This window comes from Lepidochelys olivacea (assembly GCF_965140295.1).
Source record: "Lepidochelys olivacea isolate rLepOli2 genome assembly, chromosome: 1".
Classification (NCBI taxonomy): Eukaryota; Metazoa; Chordata; order Testudines; family Cheloniidae; genus Lepidochelys; species Lepidochelys olivacea.
In genome coordinates, this window is record NC_140411.1 from 3,558,485 (window position 1) to 3,581,821 (window position 23,337).

At 51.4% G+C, this 23,337-nt stretch overlaps 2 protein-coding genes across 2 annotated transcripts in view; one reads left to right on the forward strand and one right to left on the reverse strand.

Annotated features, from left to right (window-relative positions):
* Positions 1-2,896: 2,896 nt before the first annotated feature.
* Positions 2,897-18,615, reverse strand: LOC311514468 (uncharacterized protein; the record flags this gene model as incomplete). The annotated part of the gene is made up of 2 exons (XM_084617033.1): positions 2,897-3,931; positions 17,686-18,615. The coding sequence occupies 2 exons, from the start codon at positions 18,613-18,615 to the stop codon at positions 2,897-2,899; spliced, it is 1,965 nt and encodes a 654-aa protein (XP_084473159.1).
* Positions 13,255-23,337, forward strand: part of LOC311530761 (olfactory receptor 52B2-like) — a 40,551-nt gene continuing 30,468 nt past the window's right edge. The window contains exon 1 of the mRNA XM_084647639.1: positions 13,255-13,619. The gene's annotated coding sequence lies outside the window, so the exon portion shown is untranslated. The remainder of the gene's footprint in view (positions 13,620-23,337) is intronic.

A 23,337-nucleotide genomic window follows, 5' to 3' on the forward strand; every position in this document is an offset into this window, starting at 1 on the left:
CGCTCGCCGTCCCGCAAACTGCTCCACCATGTATCTTCAGGCTCCCCCACTACTTAATACAGCACTCAGTGACTTCAGCTCTTAGTCAGTTCAGCTCTTTTGTGATTTCAGCTTGTAGCAGGGGAGCCACAGTGCTGGTGCACCATTAGCCCAAAGTGAATTCAGCTCAGCAGCCTGTGACTAGACTCCTTATGAAATCAAAATTTTAGCTCTGATAGTCCACAGTGGAGAGAGGAGGAAGTGCAATTAGCATGTAAGGCCCTCACCAGGGGGCCCATGCCACCAAGTATTAATACCTATCCCCAGCCTCTCTCAATTCACAGAGTTTTGGAACCCATGTCCCTTGCCTAGCGAGTGCTACTTAGTTGATGGTGAGTCCCTCCATCATAACAAAAGGCCAAGTACAGTTCCACTGTCCTTGATTCCCATAATCAGGGTAATAACAATTTATTCTTCCTGCCCCAATAACAGAGACACTGGGGATCCCACAGCAGCCAAAGTGACCATTTGGGCAGCTATGGCCTCACTCTAGGCAGGGTGGGTGTGCCTATGCAAATGAGATCGGCCCCTGAAGTTCTTTTCCACAACTTGCCACACCTCACCACCAGATGTCATCCTAACTCTGCTTATATCTATAATTTGGAAAGGGCCAGAGAAGGGCAACAAAGATGATTAAGTGTATGGAACGGCTTCCCTATAAGGAGAGACTAAAAAGACTTGGACCGTTCAGCTTAGAAAAGAAACGACTAAGGGGGGATATGACAGAAGTCTATAAAATCATGACAGGATAAAGTGAAATGAGAAATGTTATTTACTTTTTCACACAATACAAAAACCAGGGGTTACCCGATGAATTTAATAGGCAGTAGATTTAATACAAACAAGAGGACATATTGTTTCAGGCAACACAGAGATATCCTGTGGAACTCATTGTCGGGGTTATAGTGATGGCCAAAAGTACAAATGGGTTCAAAAAAGAACTGGACACATGTATAACTGGGATCACAAAAGAATTAGATAAGTCTATGAAGGATCAATCCATCAATGGCTATTAGCCAAGATTGTCAGGGCGACTCAAAACCTTTGAATGACAGAAGCTGGGATGGAAGGACAGGGGATGGATACCTCCATAACTGCCCCGTTCTGTTCACCCCCCTGAATCTGTGGTACAGGCCACTGCTGGAGACAGGATGCTGGACTAGATGAACGGGTGTCCTGACCCCGTACAGGCTGTTCTTTGTTTTTTCTGAGGCATATCTTCTCAACAGCTGCAGAAATGGAACAGCTGCCATATGAGGAGAGATTAATAAGACTGGGACTTTTCAGCTTGGAAAAGAGACGACTAAGGAGGGATATGATAGAGGTCAATGAAATCATGACTGGCGTGGAGAAAGTAAATAAGGAAGTGGATAAAAAAAGAACTAGATACGTTCATGGAGGTTAGATCCATCAATGGCTATTAGCCAGGACGGGCAGGGATGGTGTCCCTAGCCACTGTTTGCCAGAAGCGGGGAATGAGCAACAGGGGAAGGATCACTTGATGATTCCCTGTTCTGTTCATTCCCTCTGGGGCACCTGGCATTGGCCACTGTCGGAAGACAGGATACTGGGCGAGATGGACCTTTGGTCTGACCTGTATGGCCAATCTTATGTTCTTATGTTCTTTATGGAAGGTGGGTAAAAAGAGGGAAAAAAAGATTCCTGCAGCATTTCTGTAATGTTAGCAGGTTAAACAAGCCTCCAAGCCCCAGGAGGATTTGGCAGGTTATGCTCAGCAGCAAAACATTCTTTTAGCATGGGATGAAACGCACTTATCACACACACAGGATTATGGGGGGGGACTAGAGATCACGTGCAAATGAGCCCCTCACCCACTGCACCCCCTGATCTCTCTCCCACCAGTCACCCCCCACAAACCCACCTGTGTAGGGAAGAGAGCGAGATCAGCCTTGGGAAGCCAGGCCCATCCATGTGAAATGTGCCATAAGGCAGCCAAACGCAAGGTCTGTGGGACACAGGTCTTGGGTACGGAGTGTGGGACTGACACTGGCAAAGCAGTGACCCTGAGAAGGATTTAGGAGTTCACATATCTTTGTGGAAGGTGCTTTAACGAAAACCAAGCTATTGGGTTCATATAGAGGGGTGACTGGGTATAATTCTAGGGCCTGTGTTATACAGGTGGTCAGACTGTGGTTCCTTCTGGCCTTAAACATTATGAATCACCATGTTTGCTGTGGGGTGGGGTGGGGTGGGGGTGTGTGTGCTGCCCTTGCCATGTCCTCTTGGGGTGGATCGCCAGGTCGAGGAGGCCCATGATAGCACAATCAAAGCCACCCCTGCTTGGGTTCTGGGCTGTGCAGAGGAGCGCCATGCAATCCCTGTGCTGCCTCCCTGAGGAGACTTACTCCTGACTTCCATGCTGGCCCCAAAGTGTGCTCACTTTGCCAATGAGGAAACCGAGGAGGAAAGAAACTCTCCCACGGTGACACAGCAGGTTGGAGGGAGAACCAATATTAGAGCCCCGGTCTCCCAATGTGCAGTCCAGGGCACTTCCCATGGCTGAATGGCCTGTCCCCCTTGGCTGCTGCTTTCTGTTGCCACTAAGAGTGCAGCTCAGATGCAGCTTGTCACAGAGGAGATGCACACACCGTGCTCTCTCACAGGCTGATTTTACCTTTGTGCTTTCTTGGTTTGTTGTTTCCCTTCATCTTAGAACAGAGACTCATTCAGTCTGGCTGCCTTTTGTGGAAGGGAGCTTTGTTGTAGTAGCCATGTCAGTCCCAGGATATTAAAGAGACAAGGTGAGGAGGGAATAGCTTTCATTGGACCCAACTCCTGTTGAGAAGAGAGACCAGCTTTGGAGCTTACACAGTGTAAGTACATAGTAAATACTCCCCTACAGTTCCAATGAAAACCTCGCTTTAATTTCCAAGTCCCAGAGCATTTTCTGTTGCCTCCTTGGGCTCAGCAAGAAGCTTCTGCTGCAGCATCGATAAAATAGATTGATCACCCGTTTCAGGATCTCTTTTGTTGTCACCGCATAAACGATGGGGTTGAACATGGGGGGAATGAGCACGTAGAGGTTGGCCAGTAGGATGAGAATATAACCTGGGATGATGTGCCCAAATCGGTGTGCAAAATGGGAGAAAAAGGACGGCACGTAGAACATCAGTATGACACAGACATGGGAGCTGCAGGTGCGGAGAGCCTTGAGCCGGGCGTCCTTGGAGGGGAGCCGGAAGACGGCCTTGAGGATCAATCCATAAGATACAGCAATGAGCACAGCATCCAAACCGATTACAAAAAGAGCCACAGCTACGCCATACCAGACACTGACTGTGATGTCATCACAGGCCAGCCGGGCTACGCCCACGTAGTCGCAATAGTTGTGAGGCAGGAGGTTGGTTCTGCAGAACTTCAGCTGCTTCACAAGAAAGATGAGAGGGAAAATGATACAGAAACTTCTTGTGACAACTGCCAGCCCCATCTTCCCGATCACAGACTTGGTGAGCACACTGGTGTATCTCAGGGGGTCGCAGGTGGCAACGTACCGATCAAACGCCATGGCCAGCAGGATGGCCGACTCAGCAATAAAACTGACATGGATGAAGAACATCTGGGTCAGGCAGCCAGCAAAAGAAATTTCCCCTGCTCTAAACCAGAATAGAGCCAGCATCTTGGGCACTGTCGTGGTAGATAACAGCAGATCAGCAGCGGCCAGCATGGAGATGAATAGATACATTGGCTCATGGAGGCTTTGTTCTGTTAGTATGATGAATAGTAGGAGTGAGTTCCCAAAAAGTGTTGCAATGTACATCAGACAGAAGGGGATGGAGATCCAGTCATGAGACTCTTCCGTACCTGGGATGCCGGTCAGGATGTAAGTTACAGGGTCAAAAAGAGTGTGATTGTCAGCTGGCATCATGTACCATCACTTGGATCTTCTATTCATTTTCCAATAACTAACAGCAAAAGAGAAAATCAGTGAGAATTGAATGTCAGCTAGGACTGGAATGCATTTGTTGAGAGAATCATAGATACTATCAAAGACTTCATTGTGTGACAGCTGCCTGTTAGGTGCACCGGAAATCCAGAAACACTCTTGTGATGGGGTGTACAAATCCCACACTAGGCTACAAGGGGCTGAGGGATTATTTTGGTCTCAGACAGCCCCACCCCACCAAACTTCCAGCAAATGCTCCATCTGCGGGAGCAATTAAATACAGGGAATTAGCTTGTTTGGGTGGCAAAGCTGGAGGTGAGCAGACCTGCAGCCCACAGCTCCAGCAGACCAGAGGGAAGCCTAAGACTCTGACATAGCTGCCAAAAGGGGCCCTCCCCAAGAGAAGGGAGGGACACACCCCTGAGACAACCAGAGAGGGACTTTCCCTGTGGACTGTGGACATTGGTAACCCCCTCTTAGCCATTGTGGTTTGGGTTTCCCCACTAGGGGGAAACCTTGGACTAAGCTGACCCCAAGGATGGTGGACAAGAGGAAGAGGCCCAGGAAGGACACCCAGACTGTTGGTAGCCCAAAGGGCTGACCGGTGTAGTTGGAGGGCCCGGGCTCCCCTCCATACAAGCCACTTGGCAGTCACGAGTTGCAGCCATGACCATTAGGCCACACTCCCCATGTGGGAACCGCTACAACTCTCCTGCTACGGAAGGTCTCCATTCCAGAAGAGGGAAGATGGTTCAGACGGTTCTGGCCCCAGGTGACGCAGGGCGCGCCCTCCTGGTGTTGCTGTCCACAGCAGAATCTCTCCTCCGCGTGTGGGCTACAGTCGCTCTCAGGGCTCCAGCGGTGACTGTGAACGTGAGTTAAAGCAGCCACAGGACTGGTTCTTCTGGCACTTACCCCAGTTTCACACTCACTACTGCGGAGTCACTCCCAGTTTATAATGGGGTGAGAGCAGAACCCGTTTCATTCACAATCCCCCTGCTGGATCCTTCAGGCTCTGAGACCCTGACCCGACTAACACACAGGTAAACTCCATCACGAGCAACTCCCATTGACTTTCATGAACATACTCACCTGAGTAAAGTTGCAAGTTTTTTCGGGATTTGGCCCTAACTATGTGAAGCCAATCTCAGTTAAGCTCTGGTCCCCACCACAGACCTATATTGGCATAACTACGTTGCTCAGGGGTTACTCCTGAGTGCCGTAGTTACACCAACCTAACCCCCATGTAGACATGGCTACCGCCTCTGGGGGAGGAGGACTAACTGCGCTGCCGGGGGAGCTCTCCCCCCTCAGCGCAGAGCGTCTCCACTAACGCACCACAGCGGTGCAGCTGCGCCGGGGCAGCATTTTAAGCCTGGATGCTGGTAGCTCTGCTCTGGGGAACTGCAGCTGCAGTCCGTGCAGGGGGACCAGATGTCCCGTTTTTAAAGGGACAGTCCCGTATTTAAGCCCTCCTGCAGGTGACCCAACTTGTTCTTAAAAAGAAATTGGCACTGGCTGGTCCTGCTGCTGGCCAGACCCCTGCTTGGCAGATGCCCGCCCCACAGTGGTGAGTGGGGAGGTCTAGTGGCCGATTGTCAAGGTTCCTTCCCCACTCTGAACTCTAGGGTACAGATGTGGGGACCTGCATGAAACCCCCCTAAGCTTATTTTTACCAGTTTAGGTTAAAAGTTCCCCAAGGTACAAACTATTTTACCTTTTTCCGTTGGACTTTTTTGCTGCCACCACCAGGCGTCTAACAAATATATAATAGGGAAAGAGCCCGCTTGGAAACATCTTTCCCCCCAAAATCCTCCCCAAACCCTACACCCCCTTTCCTGGGGAAGGCTTGATAAAAATCCTCACCAATTTGCAGAGGTGAACACAGACCCAAACCCTTGGATCTTAAGAACAAGGAAAAAGCAATCAGGTTTTTAAAAGAAGAATTTTAATTGAAGAAAAAAAGTAAAAGAAACACCTCTGTAAAATCAGGATGGTAAATACCTTACAGGGTAATCAGATTTAAACATAGAGAATCCCTCTAGGCAAAACCTTAAGTTACAAAAAGACACAAAAGCAGGAATATCTATTCCGTTCCGCACAGCTTATTTTCTCAGCCATATAAACAAACAGAATCTAACGCGTCTCTAGCTAGATTATTTACTAAGTTCTAAGACTCCATTCCTGTTCTTTCCCGGGCAAATGCATCACAGAAACAGAGAGAGAGAGAGTTTTTTTCTCCCTCCTCCCAGCTTTTGAAAGTATCTTGTCTCCTCATTGGTCATTTTGGTCAGGTGCCAGCGAGGTTACCTTTAGCTTCTTAACCCTTTACAGGTGAGAGGAGTTTTCCTTTGGCCAGGAGGGATTTTAAAGGGGTTTACCCTTCCCTTTATATTTATGACACCGACAATGCGGGTGGCTGTGCAAGGCTGGTGGCAGGGCGAAGATGCAGCCCCTGGGTTCAGCCGCTCCCCCTGCTGGTCCATCAGCGCAGCCCCCACTATGTGCCGGCTCTCGCCCAGCAGGGCCCTGCCCCCCGTCCCGTTTCCCATCCTCACTGGCTGGGCGCTGCGAGCTGCAGTGGCCGGTGAGTGCGGGCAGGCACCAGGCAGCGGCCGGTTACATGTTGACTCTGCTGCCCACCCATCAGCCCTTTACATGTTCCCCCTCTCGCTGTCCTCTCCCTGCTTTGCCCCTTCACCTTCCCCAGCTCTGCTGCTCCCCCAGATCCGCCCGCAGTGGGGCATGTCCCGCTCCCAGCGCTGTGCGGAGAACCTGCCCCTCATCGGAGAGTTTAGCTTATCAGCAGACTGGCTGGCATGATCCTTCCTTCCCGCACTGCCTCTGGCTGGGCCGGCGCCCCGGGAAAACCCAAGACCCTCCGGCCCAGGGCGCTGGCCAGGAGGTGCTGATACCTGCATGTGCCAAAGCCCCGCACAGCGCTGGCATGAGGAAGCCTCTCTGCCCCTCAGCTAAGCTCCGGAGTGGCGGGGGGAGGAAGGGGAAACAATTTCCAGCCTGTTCATGTCCCGAACCTACAGGCTCCACAACAGCCCCTGTGGCAGGTCCTAAGCACCCCTCTTCACTCCCTAGCCCCACACCCTGGATCCTGGCCCCAGGGAGCGTGGGGCTGCTCCGCCCCCTAGGCATCCTCCCCTACTAAGCCACTTCTCTGGCCCAGTTCTCTGAAGCCCTTGCAGTCAGTTTCCCTGGGCCCTGGTGCATCTTTAGGGCTTAACCCCTTCCTGCCCGTGCCGTAGCCAGGGGACAGGAGGTGGCTGGGTTATGTTGGTGTGGGTAGGAAGGGAGAAGCTGCTTCCAGACATGGGGAGGGTGGGGAAGGAAGAGATGAGCTCTGCAAAGACATGGGCCAGATCATCTCTTCCCTCCCTCCTCCTTCCCTGAGCCTGGAAGCAGCTCCCTTCCCTTCCCCCACACATGCAGTGTGGAAAGGCTGCTGCTGGCCACAGTCTTGTGTGAACCCTGCAGAAATATGGGTGTGTGTTTGTGTGTGATGCTGTGTGATCCTTGAAACCAGCTAATTTCTGCCAGCTGGAATGGACCCAGTCCTGGGGTCCTTATGGCGTTAATGGAAGTGTTGACTGAGTGACGGCCTCGGGATTTGGGGTGTAGAATATCACAGGGCCTGAGTAGGTTTCCAATGAGGTTTGCTCTGCACAGTCACATAACCCAGAACGGCCCAGTCCAGAGCCCACTGAGTTCAACAGCAAGACCCCCAGGGACTCCCGTGGGAGTGGATCAGGGTAACCCGGTGACCTCTTCCTAACACTGAACTACAGAGCAGTCACAGGAGCGTTATCTCCGTGCCCCGGCTCCTCTCCTGCCCCTGCAGTCAGAATTACACATCCCCCATGCTATCCAACCCCAGCTCAGACATTACATAGCTTTCATCTGTTTCCATTCGCCCCTTCACAGATTCATTCCACGCAAAGGACTCACCAGGCTCCAGCCCCAGCTGGGGAGGAGGAATCTCCGTCTGTGACCCTGTCGGGGAGCTGCTGGCGGCAGGGAATCTGCACTGACCAGGGCTGAGGTACAGGGATATTTATACTGTTGCCCTGTGAATCCCAGCAGGGACTGAGTGCCAGCCCAGAGCCCCAGGGACCTGGCCTCTGTGACAGGCTCAGGTGGGGAAGAGCAACAGAGAATTAACCCTTTCCTCCTCTCACTTGTTTGATCTGATCATTTCTCCTTTTGTACATTATTTAGAAAGGTCCTTGTGACACTGAGGCCCTGACAAAGAGTTCCCTGTTCTTTGCAAACAACTCTCATTTCAGGCCTGACAAACTCCCTACACCGCACACAAGTCTTTCAGTATATTAACTCATAAAGAGTAGCATGTAAGGTGTGCGCAGAAAGCTTGTAACTTGTCAAGCTTCATAACCACTGCAAAATGCATGTCCAGGTAATAGTTAAGGAATAACACATTGATATTGACAGTGTGCTTTACGGAGTAGAACTTGGAGTAGAAGTTAGTCACCAGGGCAGTGTGTCTTGGTGATGGCTATTCCTGGAGGGCATCGTCACCCCACCCTGGTTAGCTGGGGATGTAATGCCAGGCTTAGTTGTCCACCCTTGCTCCATCCCAAGATGATCAATGGAAAACCATTACGGACAACTGCAAACAATCAGCACCACTTGGAGGTATATGAAGGAACAATAAAAACAAAGAGGATTGCCCTGCCTGTGAACAGAGACAAAAGACTATTTCAGAATAACACAGAGTGGGGAGAGGCCCTCTGGATCCTTTCACTGAGGAGACATCTTGGAGTGAGGGGATGTTCTCATGAAAAATTGGATCCTGGTTAATGTGAATCCAGCCAGCTCTGCAACAGACTAAACTTTGAGAGGGAGGAACCTACTTTATTAGTAGGAAAGGGAACTATTGACCCAAGTTCTCATTTTGTGATGTTATATTGTAACCATTTGTTTCCACCACATTCTCGTTTCTAGTTAACTCTCCATTCTTCTTAAATACACCAACTTTTATTTTATTGTACGTGCTCACACGCGCCGTGTGTAATACAGGAGTGGAGATTTACTTCAAAACTGATAAACTGGGATACGCTGCTCTTTTTGGGGCAGAGATTCTGGATTTCTCTAAGTAGCCAGTGTCAGGGGCTGGATGTCACAGGGGAATGCTTCACAGGGGCTCAGAAGTGGAGGTGCCCTTATCATTAACCTGTCGGGTGAAGTCAGGGCTGGCCTAGCCCAGAGGAAGGCTCCTGAGTGGCTGACGGGCAGGTAGTGTCCAGGAGCCAGCACCCAACCACCGCCAGCGAGACTCCCGCTCTCTGAGGCAGGGGGTACTGAGGTGACTCACAGCCCTGGGACCCCTGAGAGCCATCACAGTAGTTCTTATACTTATCGGCTCCACCCGCGCCTCTCATGGCGGTGGAGTATAGGAGTCGACAGGGGAGCGGCAGCTGTCGACTCACCGTAGTGAAGACACAGCGGTGAGTAGGTCTAAGTACGGCGACTTCAGCTACGTTATTCACATAGCTGAAGCTGCGTAACTTGGATCGATCACCCGTCCCCCGTAGTGTGGACCGGGGCTTAGAGAAGACATACCAAGCCACACATCAGGGCTCAGTCACTTGCTTTTGGCAAAAATGGCAAACTATCTCCTGATCTGTTTCGTTAATGATTTGGCCTGTGCGGTGTTTGCTGGGGAGAGGTGCCAGATGGACAGGGCTGGGGGCTGGAGTGCCCGGAGCAGATGCAAGATGGGCAGCCACAGTGCAGGGAGCCCCATCCTCAACCCCTACTAGGGTACGGCAGCCACCAGCTGCCAATTAACTACCCGCGGTGAATGCGCTGCAGGATCATAGAATCATAGAATCATAGAATATCAGGGTTGGAAGGGACCCCAGAAGGTCATCTAGTCCAACCCCCTGCTCGAAGCAGGACCAATTCCCAGTTAAATCATCCCAGCCAGGGCTTTGTCAAGCCTGACCTTAAAAACCTCTAAGGAAGGAGATTCTACCACCTCCCTAGGTAACGCATTCCAGTGTTTCACCATCCTCTTAGTGAAAAAGTTTTTCCTAATATCCAATCTAAACCTCCCCCACTGCAACTTGAGACCATTACTCCTCGTTCTGTCATCTGCTACCATTGAGAACAGTCTAGAACCATCCTCTTTGGAACCCCCTTTCAGGTAGTTGAAAGCAGCTATCAAATCCCCCCTCATTCTTCTCTTCTGCAGGCTAAACAATCCCAGCTCCCTCAGCCTCTCCTCATAACTCATGTGTTCCAGTCTCCTAATCATTTTTGTTGCCCTTCGCTGGACTCTCTCCAATTTATCCACCTCCTTCTTGTAGTGTGGGGCCCAAAACTGGACACAGTACTCCAGATGAGGCCTCACCAATGTCGAATAGAGGGGAACGATCACGTCCCTCGATCTGCTCGCTATGCCCCTACTTATACATCCCAAAATGCCATTGGCCTTCTTGGCAACAAGGGCACACTGCTGACTCATATCCAGCTTCTCGTCCACTGTCACCCCTAGGTCCTTTTCCGCAGAACTGCTGCCTAGCCATTCGGTCCCTAGTCTGTAGCTGTGCATTGGGTTCTTCCGTCCTAAGTGCAGGACCCTGCACTTATCCTTATTGAACCTCATCAGATTTCTTTTGGCCCAATCCTCCAATTTGTCTAGGTCCTTCTGTATCCTATCCCTCCCCTCCAGCGTATCTACCACTCCTCCCAGTTTAGTATCATCCGCAAATTTGCTGAGAGTGCAATCCACACCATCCTCCAGATCATTTATGAAGATATTGAACAAAACCAGCCCCAGGACCGACCCTTGGGGCACTCCACTTGATACCGGCTGCCAACTAGACATGGAGCCACTGATCACTACCCGTTGAGCCCGACAATCTAGCCAGCTTTTTACCCACCTTATAGTGCATTCATCCAGCCCATACTTCCTTAACTTGCTGACAAGAATACTGTGGATACTGTGATCTCAGCCACCATTCTAGACAGGAGCCTACGCTGCGTGATCGGTGTTTGGATCCAGTTTGGTTGTCCTACTTCAGGCTGTTTTTATAAGATAGGGGCCACTGGCAGGCAGCCGGGGCTGTGGTTCAGATTCCAGCCATACCCCAATACTCAGGGATGTCCGGCGTGTTAGGTGTTTGGAATATACGTGTCTCAAACCGTACGGCTGCTGGCCTCTGGGACCAGCTTCCTGGGCTAAGCACCAGCCACACCAGTGTCAAGCCATCCTTGCCTCCAGCCCCGTGGGACCCAGCAGCAGGCTTCGGCTGGGGCACAGACCCTAGGCTGCAATCTCTTGGGGACTGGGCTGGTTTTGAGTTCTTTGTTTCTTCAGGGCCGAGTACTATGGGGCCCCGACCGATTGCCACGGAAACAATAATAAACATCACTAACCGTGTGAATCTGGCCCTTGATATTTTGACACGGGGGTGCTTTACGCCCACTCTGCCCTGGTGGCAGGCGCAGCACAAGGTGCAGAGCAGGGCAGAAGTAGCTTTTCCCCAGATTTTTGGAAATATCTGAATAGGGAAGGGCCTAGAAACTGGGCCATTTCCCCCCAGCTGCAGCTTCCCTGCCTCTCGCTCCAATCACAGTCCGCACCCCACTGGGCCCTGCTGAATGCCGGAGAGCTGCCCCCAACCCAGATGGTTGATGCCAACAACGCACCAGGCTCCTGCCCAGCGGGGGATGAGGAATGTCTGCCTGTGACCTGGGTGGGGAGCGGCAGGCGGTTGGAAACCCGCACAGGGATATTTATACTGCCGAGCCAGAGGGAGCTCACAGCACTGATATAAACCTGCTGCAGGTGCCTTAAATGCTTAATATTCAGATGCTGTTTGCAGTGTAGATGCAGCTAGGTCCATCGCACCTTGTCTCTCTAATATTCAGCTCTGACTTCCTCAGTTTTTTTTTCCCTTCCCTCTTTCCGTCAGGTGCAATGAACACAGCCCAGCCCGGAATAACCCACATCACGGGAGATGCTACTGTGCATACCCATCGCTCCTTCTGGCTACGTCTCTCACGTGCCAAGTCACTGTAGTACCTGAGCAGCTCCCGGTTTGTAGGGTATTTAGCCTCACAGCAGCCCTGTGAGGCAAGGCAGGGTTGTTGTCCCCAGTGAGGCGCAGAGAGGTTAAGTGACTCACCCAAGGCCGCGCAGGAAGTTGGCAGTGATGCAGAGAATTGAATGGGGATCTCCTAGCTACCAGGGGGGTGTCCAATCCATGGCCCATCCTGTCTCCCATACAGTCTATCTGAGGGTCTCAGTGAGCTTCACACACATCCATGAGTCAGTCTAACCCCCCTTCTCCTGCTCTGTGAGCTGAGTCAGCAGCGTTAGCTGCATTTTACAGATGGGGAAACTGAGGCACAAGGGGAGGGTAGTGATTTGCTCAAGGTGACACAGTGATTTGGTAGCAAAACTGGGAGTAGCCCGGGGCCCCAAAAGCCCAGGCACATCCTGTAACTACTAGGCCTTACTTCCTCTCATGTGTTTCTGTGGGCGATCATACCATCCGTGGCTATGCATTAAACATCCCAGGGGACAGATACCCACAAGCTGCAGGGCAGAAGCCATCCAACAGCCGATGAGAGTGAGGAAAAAAACTCTCCCTATGAGCAGGTTACTCCAGAACTGCCCCATGCTGGGACTTCTTGTAGGGCTGGTCTGGGTCAGTGCCAGGCCACTGGGCCGGCCGCCCCCTGCTCTAATGGCAGGTCCTGTGTCCACCTCTGCCTAGCCTGGCCAGGCTGAATTCACCCAGCCCCTCTGAGCGGAGGGCTTACAGCCACGTTCCTCTGCTGCCCTCCACAGGGCCGAGGAGAGTGTGAGAACTTCAGACGGGGCTGCTCAGGCCGGCCCGCTTTTCACTCCCCTTACGCTGGGGACCGTTTCACAGAGCAACAGATGAAACCTCTCCGCGAAGGTCGACAAAGCCTGACAGCTACGGTCACTGCAAAGGGTGTTTTTTTCCCCCTCTCTTATCTGGAATTTTGTCTGTGCTCAATAATGCAGATGCTGAAACAATTGGTTACATAGTACAACTAATTGTATTATTCAGTCTTCAATATAATAGCCAGGGTGAGCCTACATGAAGGCAGGAGACCTCCAGTGGTCAGACATCCTAATCCCTGGTTTGCTTTACGAAGGCATCACGTGTGTATATAAGGCCAACTCACGCAGGGGTCATAAAACCCCTCATGCATTTAGTTCCAGAGGTCCCACGTTTGACCCCTACTGCTGACACCCCTGTGGGGGTTGATATATAGCTACAGTCCTGCTTTGAGTGCATTAGACCCGACTAGACGATTTACTGAGGTCCCTTCCAGCCCTTTGTTTTACAGTCAAAATAACAATTCGCTAGCAAGCCCTGTCAATCCGGCGATGCTGCGTTCTTACTGCTGTGCTGGACCAGCTGCTCTGGAGTGCTCTTCATAAGAAGGAATTGGAAATGTTACTTGTGCGGGTGAGCGGAGCTGCTTTATGGGAAAGGCAGATACCGGATTCCTAAGAAGAGAAAGAAAGGGAATGGTCATTCCCACTGTCAGTATTGAAAAGGTTCCTACAGAAAGTCCTGCTGTTGGCTCTTGCAAGCATGGGGCTGCACGGCCTGTGTAAGTACCTGGAGCCCGAGAGAGGAACTCCAGCACAGAATTGGTAAGTAGATTGACTTCCCTCCCCTCCACATAGGTCACATTTTTTAAAAAAGGGGGCGGGGGGGGGTCCAGAGGTTAGACAGGGCTCAGGGCACTTACCTGGGATGGAAACCCAGGGTCAAGCTGCTGCTCAGACTCAGCAGAGCACTGGAATGTGGGCCCTCGACATCCGAGGGGAGGGTTGCACCACTGGATCCAGTCTGTCTCCGTTTTCTCAATCTCCCAGTGGAAGCTCATTAGACGTTCCCCGGGCCAAAGAGCTAGAGACCGACTCTCGAGCCCAGTGACAGGTGCCTTCCCTGGGGAGACCCGGGGCCGCGTCTCTGCTCCAGCCACCACACAAAGTGGACCAGCTCCAAGGGAAGGGACAGCAAGAGCCCTGTGACTGCCCAAAGTGACCACCCCACCCCCCAAGTCCAGTGTGCCTGTGACTCAACAGCTGCCCCCAGCCTGGGTGTAAGTGAGGGCACCTGGGCCGGAGGAGGGGGCAGGGGAGGGCCGGGGAGACCGAAGGAGCAGCAGAGGCCTGCCTGAGGGAAAGCTGCCAACAGAGAGTTTGGAGGACAGCTGGTGGCGGGGACTGGCTGGAGCCGGGGAGCCCTGCTGAGTGGCAGGGAGGCTCCTAGGAACGAGGGGAAGAGCCAGCATGGACCACGTAAGCCAGACCCAGACGCAGGGCTCACAGCCAGGAGGTCTGAGGAGCGTGCCAACGCAGGGAGCCCTACGGCAGAAGACCTGGCACCCAAGTGGAGGGCTGTGGGAGGAGCCAAGGAACAAGGGGGGGTACTGGCAGGAGGTTCCCCAGAACAGGGGTAGGACTCCTCGACTGGGAGGCCGGGACGAGTGGAATCCTGCCAGGGGCCCTCTCACAGGAGACCTGAGTAGGAGCGACGGGAGAAGAGTTGCGGAGGGAAGCGAGTCTGGGAGGTCTTGGGGGGAGGCCTGGAGAGTGGAGGCCTGGAAAGGGGGCTGATGAACCAGACAGAGGGGTGAGACAATACTCCTTTGCATGGGCAACTACAGGGGAAACTGAGGTAGGTGCATCTGTCATACTGCCATTTGTTATTGGAAGTAGCCTCAGGCAGGGCTGCTTTGTCACAAGCCCCATCCCAGAATACCCCATAGCCTGGTGGTTAGGGGACACCCTGGGATGTAAGGGACCCAAATGAAGGCCCTGCTCTGAGTCAGACAGATTAATCACGAGATGGGTTGGGTCATAGAGACCCCCTTGGGACTTCCACCTGATATGCTGAGACTGCCTCTGAGCCTGTTTCTCCTGGCAGCTTGGGAGCCCTGCCTGGTTGTGCCAGACACACTAGCCTGCTGCAAACACAGACCCAGGTCTGACCCACGTCCTCTAGAGCTGGAGACTTAACTGAAAACAGCTTAAGAAGTGCTCCTGTCTCCAGCACCCAGATACCCAGTTCCCAATGGGATCAAAACCCCAAATAAATCCATTTTACTCTGGATAAAGGTTATACAGGGTAAACTCATAAATTGTCCACCCTCTATAACATTGATAGAGAGATTTGAACAGCTGTTTCCCCCCCCCCCCCGGTATTAATCACTTAATCAATAAACAAAAGTGATTTTATTAACTATAAAAAGCAGTATTAAAGTGGTTCCAAGTAATAACAGACAGAACCAAGTAAATTACCAAGCAAAATAAAACAATAACACGCAAGTCTAAGCCTAATACAGTAAGAAACTGATTACAGACGAAACCTCACCCTCAGAGATGTGCCAATAAGCTTCTTTCACAGACTAGACTCGTTTCTAGTCTGGGCCCAATCCTTCCCCCTGGTACAGCCCTTGTTCCAACTCAGGTGATAGCTAGGGGATTTCTCATGACTGCAGCCCTCTTTGTTCTCTTCCACACCCTTATATGGCTCTGGCACAAGGCAGGAATCTTTTGCCTCTCTGGGTCTCTATGCCTCCTTTTAAATGGAAAAGCACCAGGTTAAAGATGGATTCCAGTACTAGGTGACATGGTCACATGTCCTGTAAGATCCCAAGCCTTCATTCCTCCCGGCCTGACTCACAGGAAGGCTTGCAAGTAAACCGCGCACCGCTCAGTCAATTGTCCTCATTGATGGGCGCCATCAAGATTCTACAAAAAGAACAGGAGTCCTTGTGGCACCTTAGAGACTCACAAATTTATTTGAGCATAGGCTTTCGTGGGCTACAGCTCACTTCATCGGATGCATGTGGATACAGACTAACACGGCTGCTACTCTGAAACCTATCAAGATTCTAAACCACCATTAATGGCCCACACTTCGCATAACTACACGTGATGTTATGAGTGTAATATAATATCTCATTGAAAGGTGATAGGTCCAGAAAGAGTTAATTAACTCACAGACTGACCTGACCCAGGGCCAGACTCTAAAGACTTGTTAGGAAGAGATGTAAATGAATAGAGCTTTGTAATGCAAGCCTGCATTGTTAGAGATAGAAGGATAGAGGTTTGCTCAGGTCTTGTGATGTCAGCAAACAAGTCTTGTCTATGGCTATAGCTTTGATTCAAAGATCAAAAAAGTCATATGAACATTTAGGAAGACCCTTGAGTGAAATAGTATAATTGTCTATGTGTCTCTTTGAAGGTTGTGGTAACCTGTGTCTGAACTGTTTAATGGATAACTTACCCTGTGCTAATTGCCATGATGTTTAGGAGAAGGAAAGTTAAGACTATTGTTTTCTCAGCCCAAAAGGCTGCTGGAAATGTATAAAAAACCTGGGACATGATCCTTCTTCATCTCAGATCTGCTTTGGGTTTCAAGAAGGGGAAACCTTAAGCCATAAGGATTGAGATCCCCAGTCACTGACGGGAATCTCCCTGAATATGGACATTGGACTATAACCTCTGGACTATTTCTAAAAGGACTTTTGGCAACTACAAGCTCATCTCTGCTCTGTATCTGAACCTCAAGAATTGAACTCAAGTCTGTCTGTATATTGATCTTTTAACCAACACTCTCTCTCTTTTCTTTTTTAATAAATTTTAGTTTAGTTAATAAGAATTTACTATAAGCATGTATTTTGGGTAAGAGCTGAGTTATCATTTGATCTGGGTCTGGGGTTTGGTCCTTTGGGGTCAGGAGAACCTTTTCTTTTATATGATGAAATCAGATTTTCAGAATTTTATCATCCTATGTTTGACAGGTGTGTCTGGATGGAGGCCTGAGGCTGGATCACTTTAAGGGAACTGCATTATTTGGGCTTCTGAGTAACCAGGGAGATGCTGTAGAAGCTGTTTTGGGCTGGCTGGGTAAATCTAAGTATTGGAATATCCAACAGCCTTTGGGGTTTGTCTGCCCCGGTCTGTTTGCAGTTCACCCTGATTGAGTGACCTCAGCTGGCTCCCACGGGCAGCATCGTCATGCTACAATAGGACCTCAGAATTATATTTCATATTTCTACAAGAATAATACATTTATACAAATAGGATGACCACACTCAATAGATTATAAGCTTTGTAATGATACCTTACAAGAGACCTTTCGCATGAAGCATATTCCAGTTACATTATATTCACACTCATTAGCATATTTTCATAGAATCATATGGAGTGCAACGTCACAAATCAGTTAACGACAGTGTCACAAAACATACACAGGGCGGGGCTGTGCTCAGACTGCCAGGGCCTTCTGGCATGTCCCAACATGTGAATGCTTGACTTTGCAACCTTAATAATGTTCTTTTTAACATTGTGTTTTGCACGTTCTATCGATCCGTTTGTTCTCTTTATAATAATTTCTAAGAAGCTCGTCATCTGAGCTCCTGTAGTTCGAGAAGCTCAGAGGAACAGCTATTTTCGATTTGTAGAGGACTTTGATTGACAAGTATGAAATACACTCAGCCCATGGTGGAATTAGAGCAGTATGGGGAAGCATCAAATGAAACTACGTGTATCAGGAATGGTAGCCTGCCAGATTCAGCTTCATTATGTGGTGTCCTACCTCGTCCCACTGCATTTCTCTACCCAACATCATTTCAACCCAATTTCATTTCTAAACAGACTCTTTGGCGAGTTTCATGGTTCAGCCCAGCTGCCACATTCAATGTGAGAAGACGTGGGTCGCTCCTTCCCACACCTGTTTGCTCCTCACCCCGTAAATGATGGGGTTCAGCATGGGGGGGATGATGACATAGAGGTTGGCCAGTAGGATGAGGGTATGGCGGGGGATGTGGCTGCCAAACCGATGGGTGCTCCAAGAGAAAAACGCTGGGATGTAAAACATCAATATGACACAGACGTGGGAGCCACACGTGTTCAGAGCCTTGAGATGGATGCCCTGGGATGGCAACCTAAAGAGAGACCTGAGGATGGAAGCGTAGGAGACTGCAATAAAAAGAGCATCCAATCCTGCTGATAGGAAACCAGCTGCTAAACCATACCAAATATTGACTGTTAGGTCCCCACAGGCCAGCCTGGCCACACCCATGTGCTCGCAGTACGTGTGAGGCATAATATTATGTCCACAGTAGTCGAGCCGTTTAAGGAGAAAGACGGCTGGGAACATTATACAGAAGCTCCTGGTTAGAGCGGCCATGGCTATCTTCCTGATCACGGAGTGTGTTAATACAGTTGTGTACCGCAGGGGGTCGCAGATGGCAACGTACCGATCAAAGGCCATGGCCAGTAGGATGGCCGACTCGGTAATGAAAATAAAATAAATGAAAAACATCTGGGTGAGGCAGCCATTGAAAGAGATCTCCTTGGAGAGAGACCAGAAAACACTTAGGGTTTTCGGCACCGTGGAGGACGATAACAGCAGATCGGCCACTGTTAACATGGATAGGAAGATGTACATGGGCTCATGGAGACTCGACTCTGTTATGATGGTGAATAGGAGGACAGAGTTCCCGAGAAGGGCAACAACGTACATCAGACAGAAGGGGATGGAGAGCCAGATGTGCGCCTGCTCCATGCCTGGGATGCCGACCAGCACGAATGTTGCGGGGTGGGACCTAGTGGAATTGATCACTGACATGGTATGATGCAGGCCACGCAGGCTCCCTGGCCTGTGGGGGAAGACAAGAACAGTCGCTGTCAGAATCACTAAAACTACAGAGTTCATTGCCAGTAATGTTCATAGTCTCCCTTCCCCCATTTGGGTGAGCTGGCGTTCTCAGGGTGTATTCTCTATTTGCAAATAGTCAATGACTAGTTTGAATGAATGTCGGGTGGTGGTTTGGTCATGAGCTTGTTTCCTCCAGCTATTCACTACTCATTATCTGAGCTCTGTGATTGGCCACTGTCACAGACCCACAGGATCCTGCTGCACCCCCAGCTTTGGAACCCCTTCAGCATGCCAGCCCCCAAGTGGTCTCCCTCTTCCTCTGGAGTAAGTCATTCAGCCCTCCGGCTTCACACCATGAGCTCTGCCCAGCGAGTCCAACAGAGGCAGACAGACCCCTGGGAGACACTGGTCATAGAATCATAGAATCACAGAATATCAGAGTAGGAAGGGACCTCAGGAGGTCATCTAGTCAAACCCCCTGCCCAGAGCAGGACCAATCCCCAACTAAATCATCCCAGCCAGGGCTTTGTCAAGCCTGACCTTAAAAACCTCTAAGGAAGGGGATTCCACCACCTCCCTAGGTAACCCATTCCAGTGTTTCACCACCCTCCTAGTGAAAAAGTTTTTCCTAATATCCAACCTAAATCTCCCCCACTGCAACTTGAGACCGTTACTCCTCATTTTGTCATCTGCTACCACTGAGAACAGTCTAGAGCCATCCTCTTTGGATCCACCTTTCAGGTAGTTAAAAGCAGCTATCAAATCCCCGCTCATTCTTCTCTTCCGTAGACTAAACAATCCCAGTTCCCTCAAAATAAGAAGGTCCATGCTGCAAGGGTTAATGCCCCTTGCCCAGCATTTGCAGTGACACTCAAACAGCATTGTCAAAACAGTGGGCTTATTCCTCAAGGAATGCAGCATGGGAAGTCCTAGGTAAGCACAGAGAACTGATGGTTAAAGCATCATTTGTTCTGATCAGCCCAGGGTCCTGCCAAGCTGGAGTGAGCCCCATTGTTCAGGCTCTGTCTGTCTCTGTGTCAATGTCCCGGTGACTGGCTTTGCCATTGTCTTCTCCAATTTTCCACTGATATGGGGACCCCTCGGCCAGTCCTATTTAGTGACCCATTCAGGCTCAGATAGCTGGGAGATATTCCTAACTATGTTTCTTAGCCTACCCCGAGAGCAAACAGTCCTCCCCCACTCCCCCGGATAACAATGCAAAATAGCGGGGAAACTGAGGCATGTGTAGGCTACATAAAAATATGACAGAAAATTCTCACTTCACCACAGCCACGTAGAATCATGTCTGCTTCCTGAATGGGATCATTTTGATAAGGAGAATAACAAACATATGGAAGGGACAATGCCCTTCTGGGTTGTATTTTGGAAGGACAAACATTCATGCTAAAATGTAGGAAACATTCAGATTTTCAATACCTTGTGTGACCATGCCCTCCTGGGCAAAGTCTTCCCAGCCTGATCGAGTTGCTGTCTCACAGTAACTTAGCACCAGGGTGAGTGATGGCACAAAGTGCTGGCCAGGAGAGAATCAGACTGGGTGAAAAGACCTGCAGAACAGAATCCCACCCCAACGGATTTACTGTCATCGAATCCCGATAGCCCCGTGTGCCAGGCATCGAATCCCAATAGCCTCAGGTGCCAGGCGTCGAATCCCGGTAGCCCAGCTGTTCAAGGGGACCTACAGATTCGTTTTACAGTACCTAAAGAGGAGAAAAAAGCAAAAAGCTTCCAGCCCCAGTTTGGGTCTCAAACTCCAGTTACCAATGGGCGTTTGATATTTCGGTGCGGTCACACCCTGACATCCACCTCTCTGAGGCAGGGACTGGCTTTTTCTTATGTGTCCATACAGCACCTAGCACAATGGGGCCCTGATCCCCAATGTGGGCCCCTAGGCCCTACTGCGATACAAAACATACTCCTAATCGTCCCCTGAGGCTCTTCATCCCTGTCTTCTGGAGTGTGGCACAGGGCAGGAGCCAGCCCAGCATCTGTGGCATACATGGTGGTGTGCACTGTCCTGACATCAGAGATGGACTCGCTCCGTACGGTCCCGCTCCAGGCAGAGGAATCGCCTGGCTAAGATCTGAGCAGGTGACTCCGCTGACCCCATGGAAGTACAGGTCCCACCCCCCTCCCGGGGATCCTTACCTCTGTCAGCTCAGGGCATGGCCGGGTGTCCCGGGCAGCGAGGTCACATTATACTAAACCTGTCTGGGCCAGTGGTGTCTCCCAGCTCCGAGCCTAGAAGCTGCATTTCCTCCAGCTACAGATTCCCTGCCCCTCCCTCCAATCACAGCCCTCACCGCACCGGGCCCTGCTGAATGCCCAAGAGCTGCTCCCGACCCAGACGGCTAAGGCCAGCAACTCACCAGGCTGCTGCCCCAGCCTGGGAGGAGGAATCTCCGCCCATGATCCGGGTGCGGAGTAGCAGGTGGTGGGGAATCCTCACTGACTGGGGCTGGCATCGGATATTCATAGTGCTACCCTGGGGATCCCAGCGGGGGCTCCAAGCCAGCAGGGAGCCCCAGGGACCTGATGTCTGTGACTCAGGTGGTGAAGAGCAACAGGGATTTAACCCTTCGTTTCTCTGTGCATTTTTCTGCATTAGCATTATCGGCATGATAAGTCTGCCCTCCTATAGCCCAAGGTGCTTTCTCATTGAACCGGGATCCCATTTCCGTATCTGATGGGGCTGTGCTCAGTGACCCAGGAGGTCCCTTCCAGCCCCACACACCAGCCCCCCCCCCCCCCCCGTGCAGGAACGATCGGCTCGGTTAGGCGGCGACAGAGCATCAAGCCCTGGGTTGCTCATCAGCCCCAGAACAGAGACCAGGGATCTCTGCCGAGTGTGCTGCATGGCTCTGGCTTGGCAGGTGCCCCGTCCTGCGGTCCCTGGCAAGGGAATCAAAGCGGGAGCATTTTATACCCACTCTCGACAGCTGCGCCTGCAGAGGCAGGTTGCCCGGCAGGGCAGCCTCGGGCCCTCTGCATCAGGTGTGGCATCTCACCCAGGGACTGTTACCACTTTGCAGCAGCGATCTGCGATTTCAGTGGCTCTTTAACTTTTCTGCGCCCACAGGCGCAGAGCAACACAGGTGATAAAGGGTTAATCCTTGTGGAAATTCCAGTAGCCGGTTTTCTGGTTGTCAGCTGGTTCTGGAACCCAGCAATGGATTTATCGGGCCCCTGGTTCCCGGGGCTACTGGTCCTCCCCGAGAAATCAGCAGAGACCTAGGGGAGGTTTGGAATGGAGTCTGCTGGAATTTCTACAGAGCAAGCAGCCACTTGCATTGCATGCTGCAGGGAGGCTGAAATCAGAGGAGAAGAGACGGCAGTCCTGTGCTTGGAGTGGGTCACTGGGAGCTAGGACTCCTGGGTTCAGCTGGTATCAGCCAGCTTCCCAACAGGCATGGAGCTTTGAGAGGCCAGTCTGGATTTCTCCAGAATTAGGAAGTCATCAGGAGGCCGGAATACAGCTGAGTAAATCAACTAATCGCTCACTCACGGCTCTGCTGTTGGGCAATTTTAGGCAAGACCGTTATAATCTGTTAGCCACCCAGTGAAATCGGGCTGCTAACCCTTGCTCACAAGGAGTTTCATTGGCCGTGTTGCTGTAGCGGTGTCAGTCCCAGGATGTTACAGAGACAAGGTGTGGGAGGTGATAACTTTTATGGGACCAACTTCAGCTGGTGAGCTTGTCTCCCTCCCCACCTTGTCTCTCTCAGAGTCCTGCGGCGAGAAAAGGCACCTATGAAGGCCTTGATCAGCAGCACACTTAAGCGCATGCTTTACTTTAAGCATATGTTAACTCTGTCCCCATTCAGTAAAGTACTTAAGTATATGCTTAACTTTGAAGATAAAAGGTGTGGCTACACTGCAATTAGAAACCCAGGCCTGGCTCATGCAGCTGACTCAGGCTCCAGGAGCCTGAGCCCCGATGTCTACACCACAATGAAACAGCCCCTTCACGCGAGCCCTGGGGGCCCAAATCAGCTAGCCGGGGCCCAAATCAGCTGGCCCGGGCCAGCCACAGGGGTCTAATTGCAATGTAAGCCATACTCACTGGGTCTTAAGTGTGTACTTAGAGCAGGGGTGGCCAACCTCTGGCTCGGGAGCCCCACGCGGCTCTCCGGGAGTTAATGGGCGGCTCCTTGTCTAGGCACCGACACCGGGGGTGGAGCTACAGGCGCCAGCTTTCCAATGTGCTGCGGGGGGCGCTCACGGCTCAACCCCTGGCTCTGCCCCAGGCCCTGCCCCCACTGCACCCCTTCCCCTGAGCCTGCCGTGCCCTCGCTCTCCCCCCACCCCAGCAGCCTCTTGCATGCCACGAAACAGCTGATCGGGAGGTGTGGGGAGGGAGGGAGGGGGAGGCGCTTATGGGCGGGGCTGCAGGTGAGCAGCGGGTGCTGGGAGTGTGGGGGGGAAGCTGATGGGGGGCTGCTGACGTATTACTGTGGCTCTTTGGCAATGTCCATTGGTAAATTCTGGCTCCTCTTCAGGCTCGGGTTGGCCACCCCTGGCTTAGATGGATGCAAGCGCATATTAAAGCACAGACCATGCTTAAGTGCTTTGCCAAGTTAGGGTCTAAGGGCAAATAATCACAAAGGGCCCACTGTAAAGTCCAGTGAAGTCACTGGGAGGGTTTCTATGGACTTCAACGGATTCTGGCTC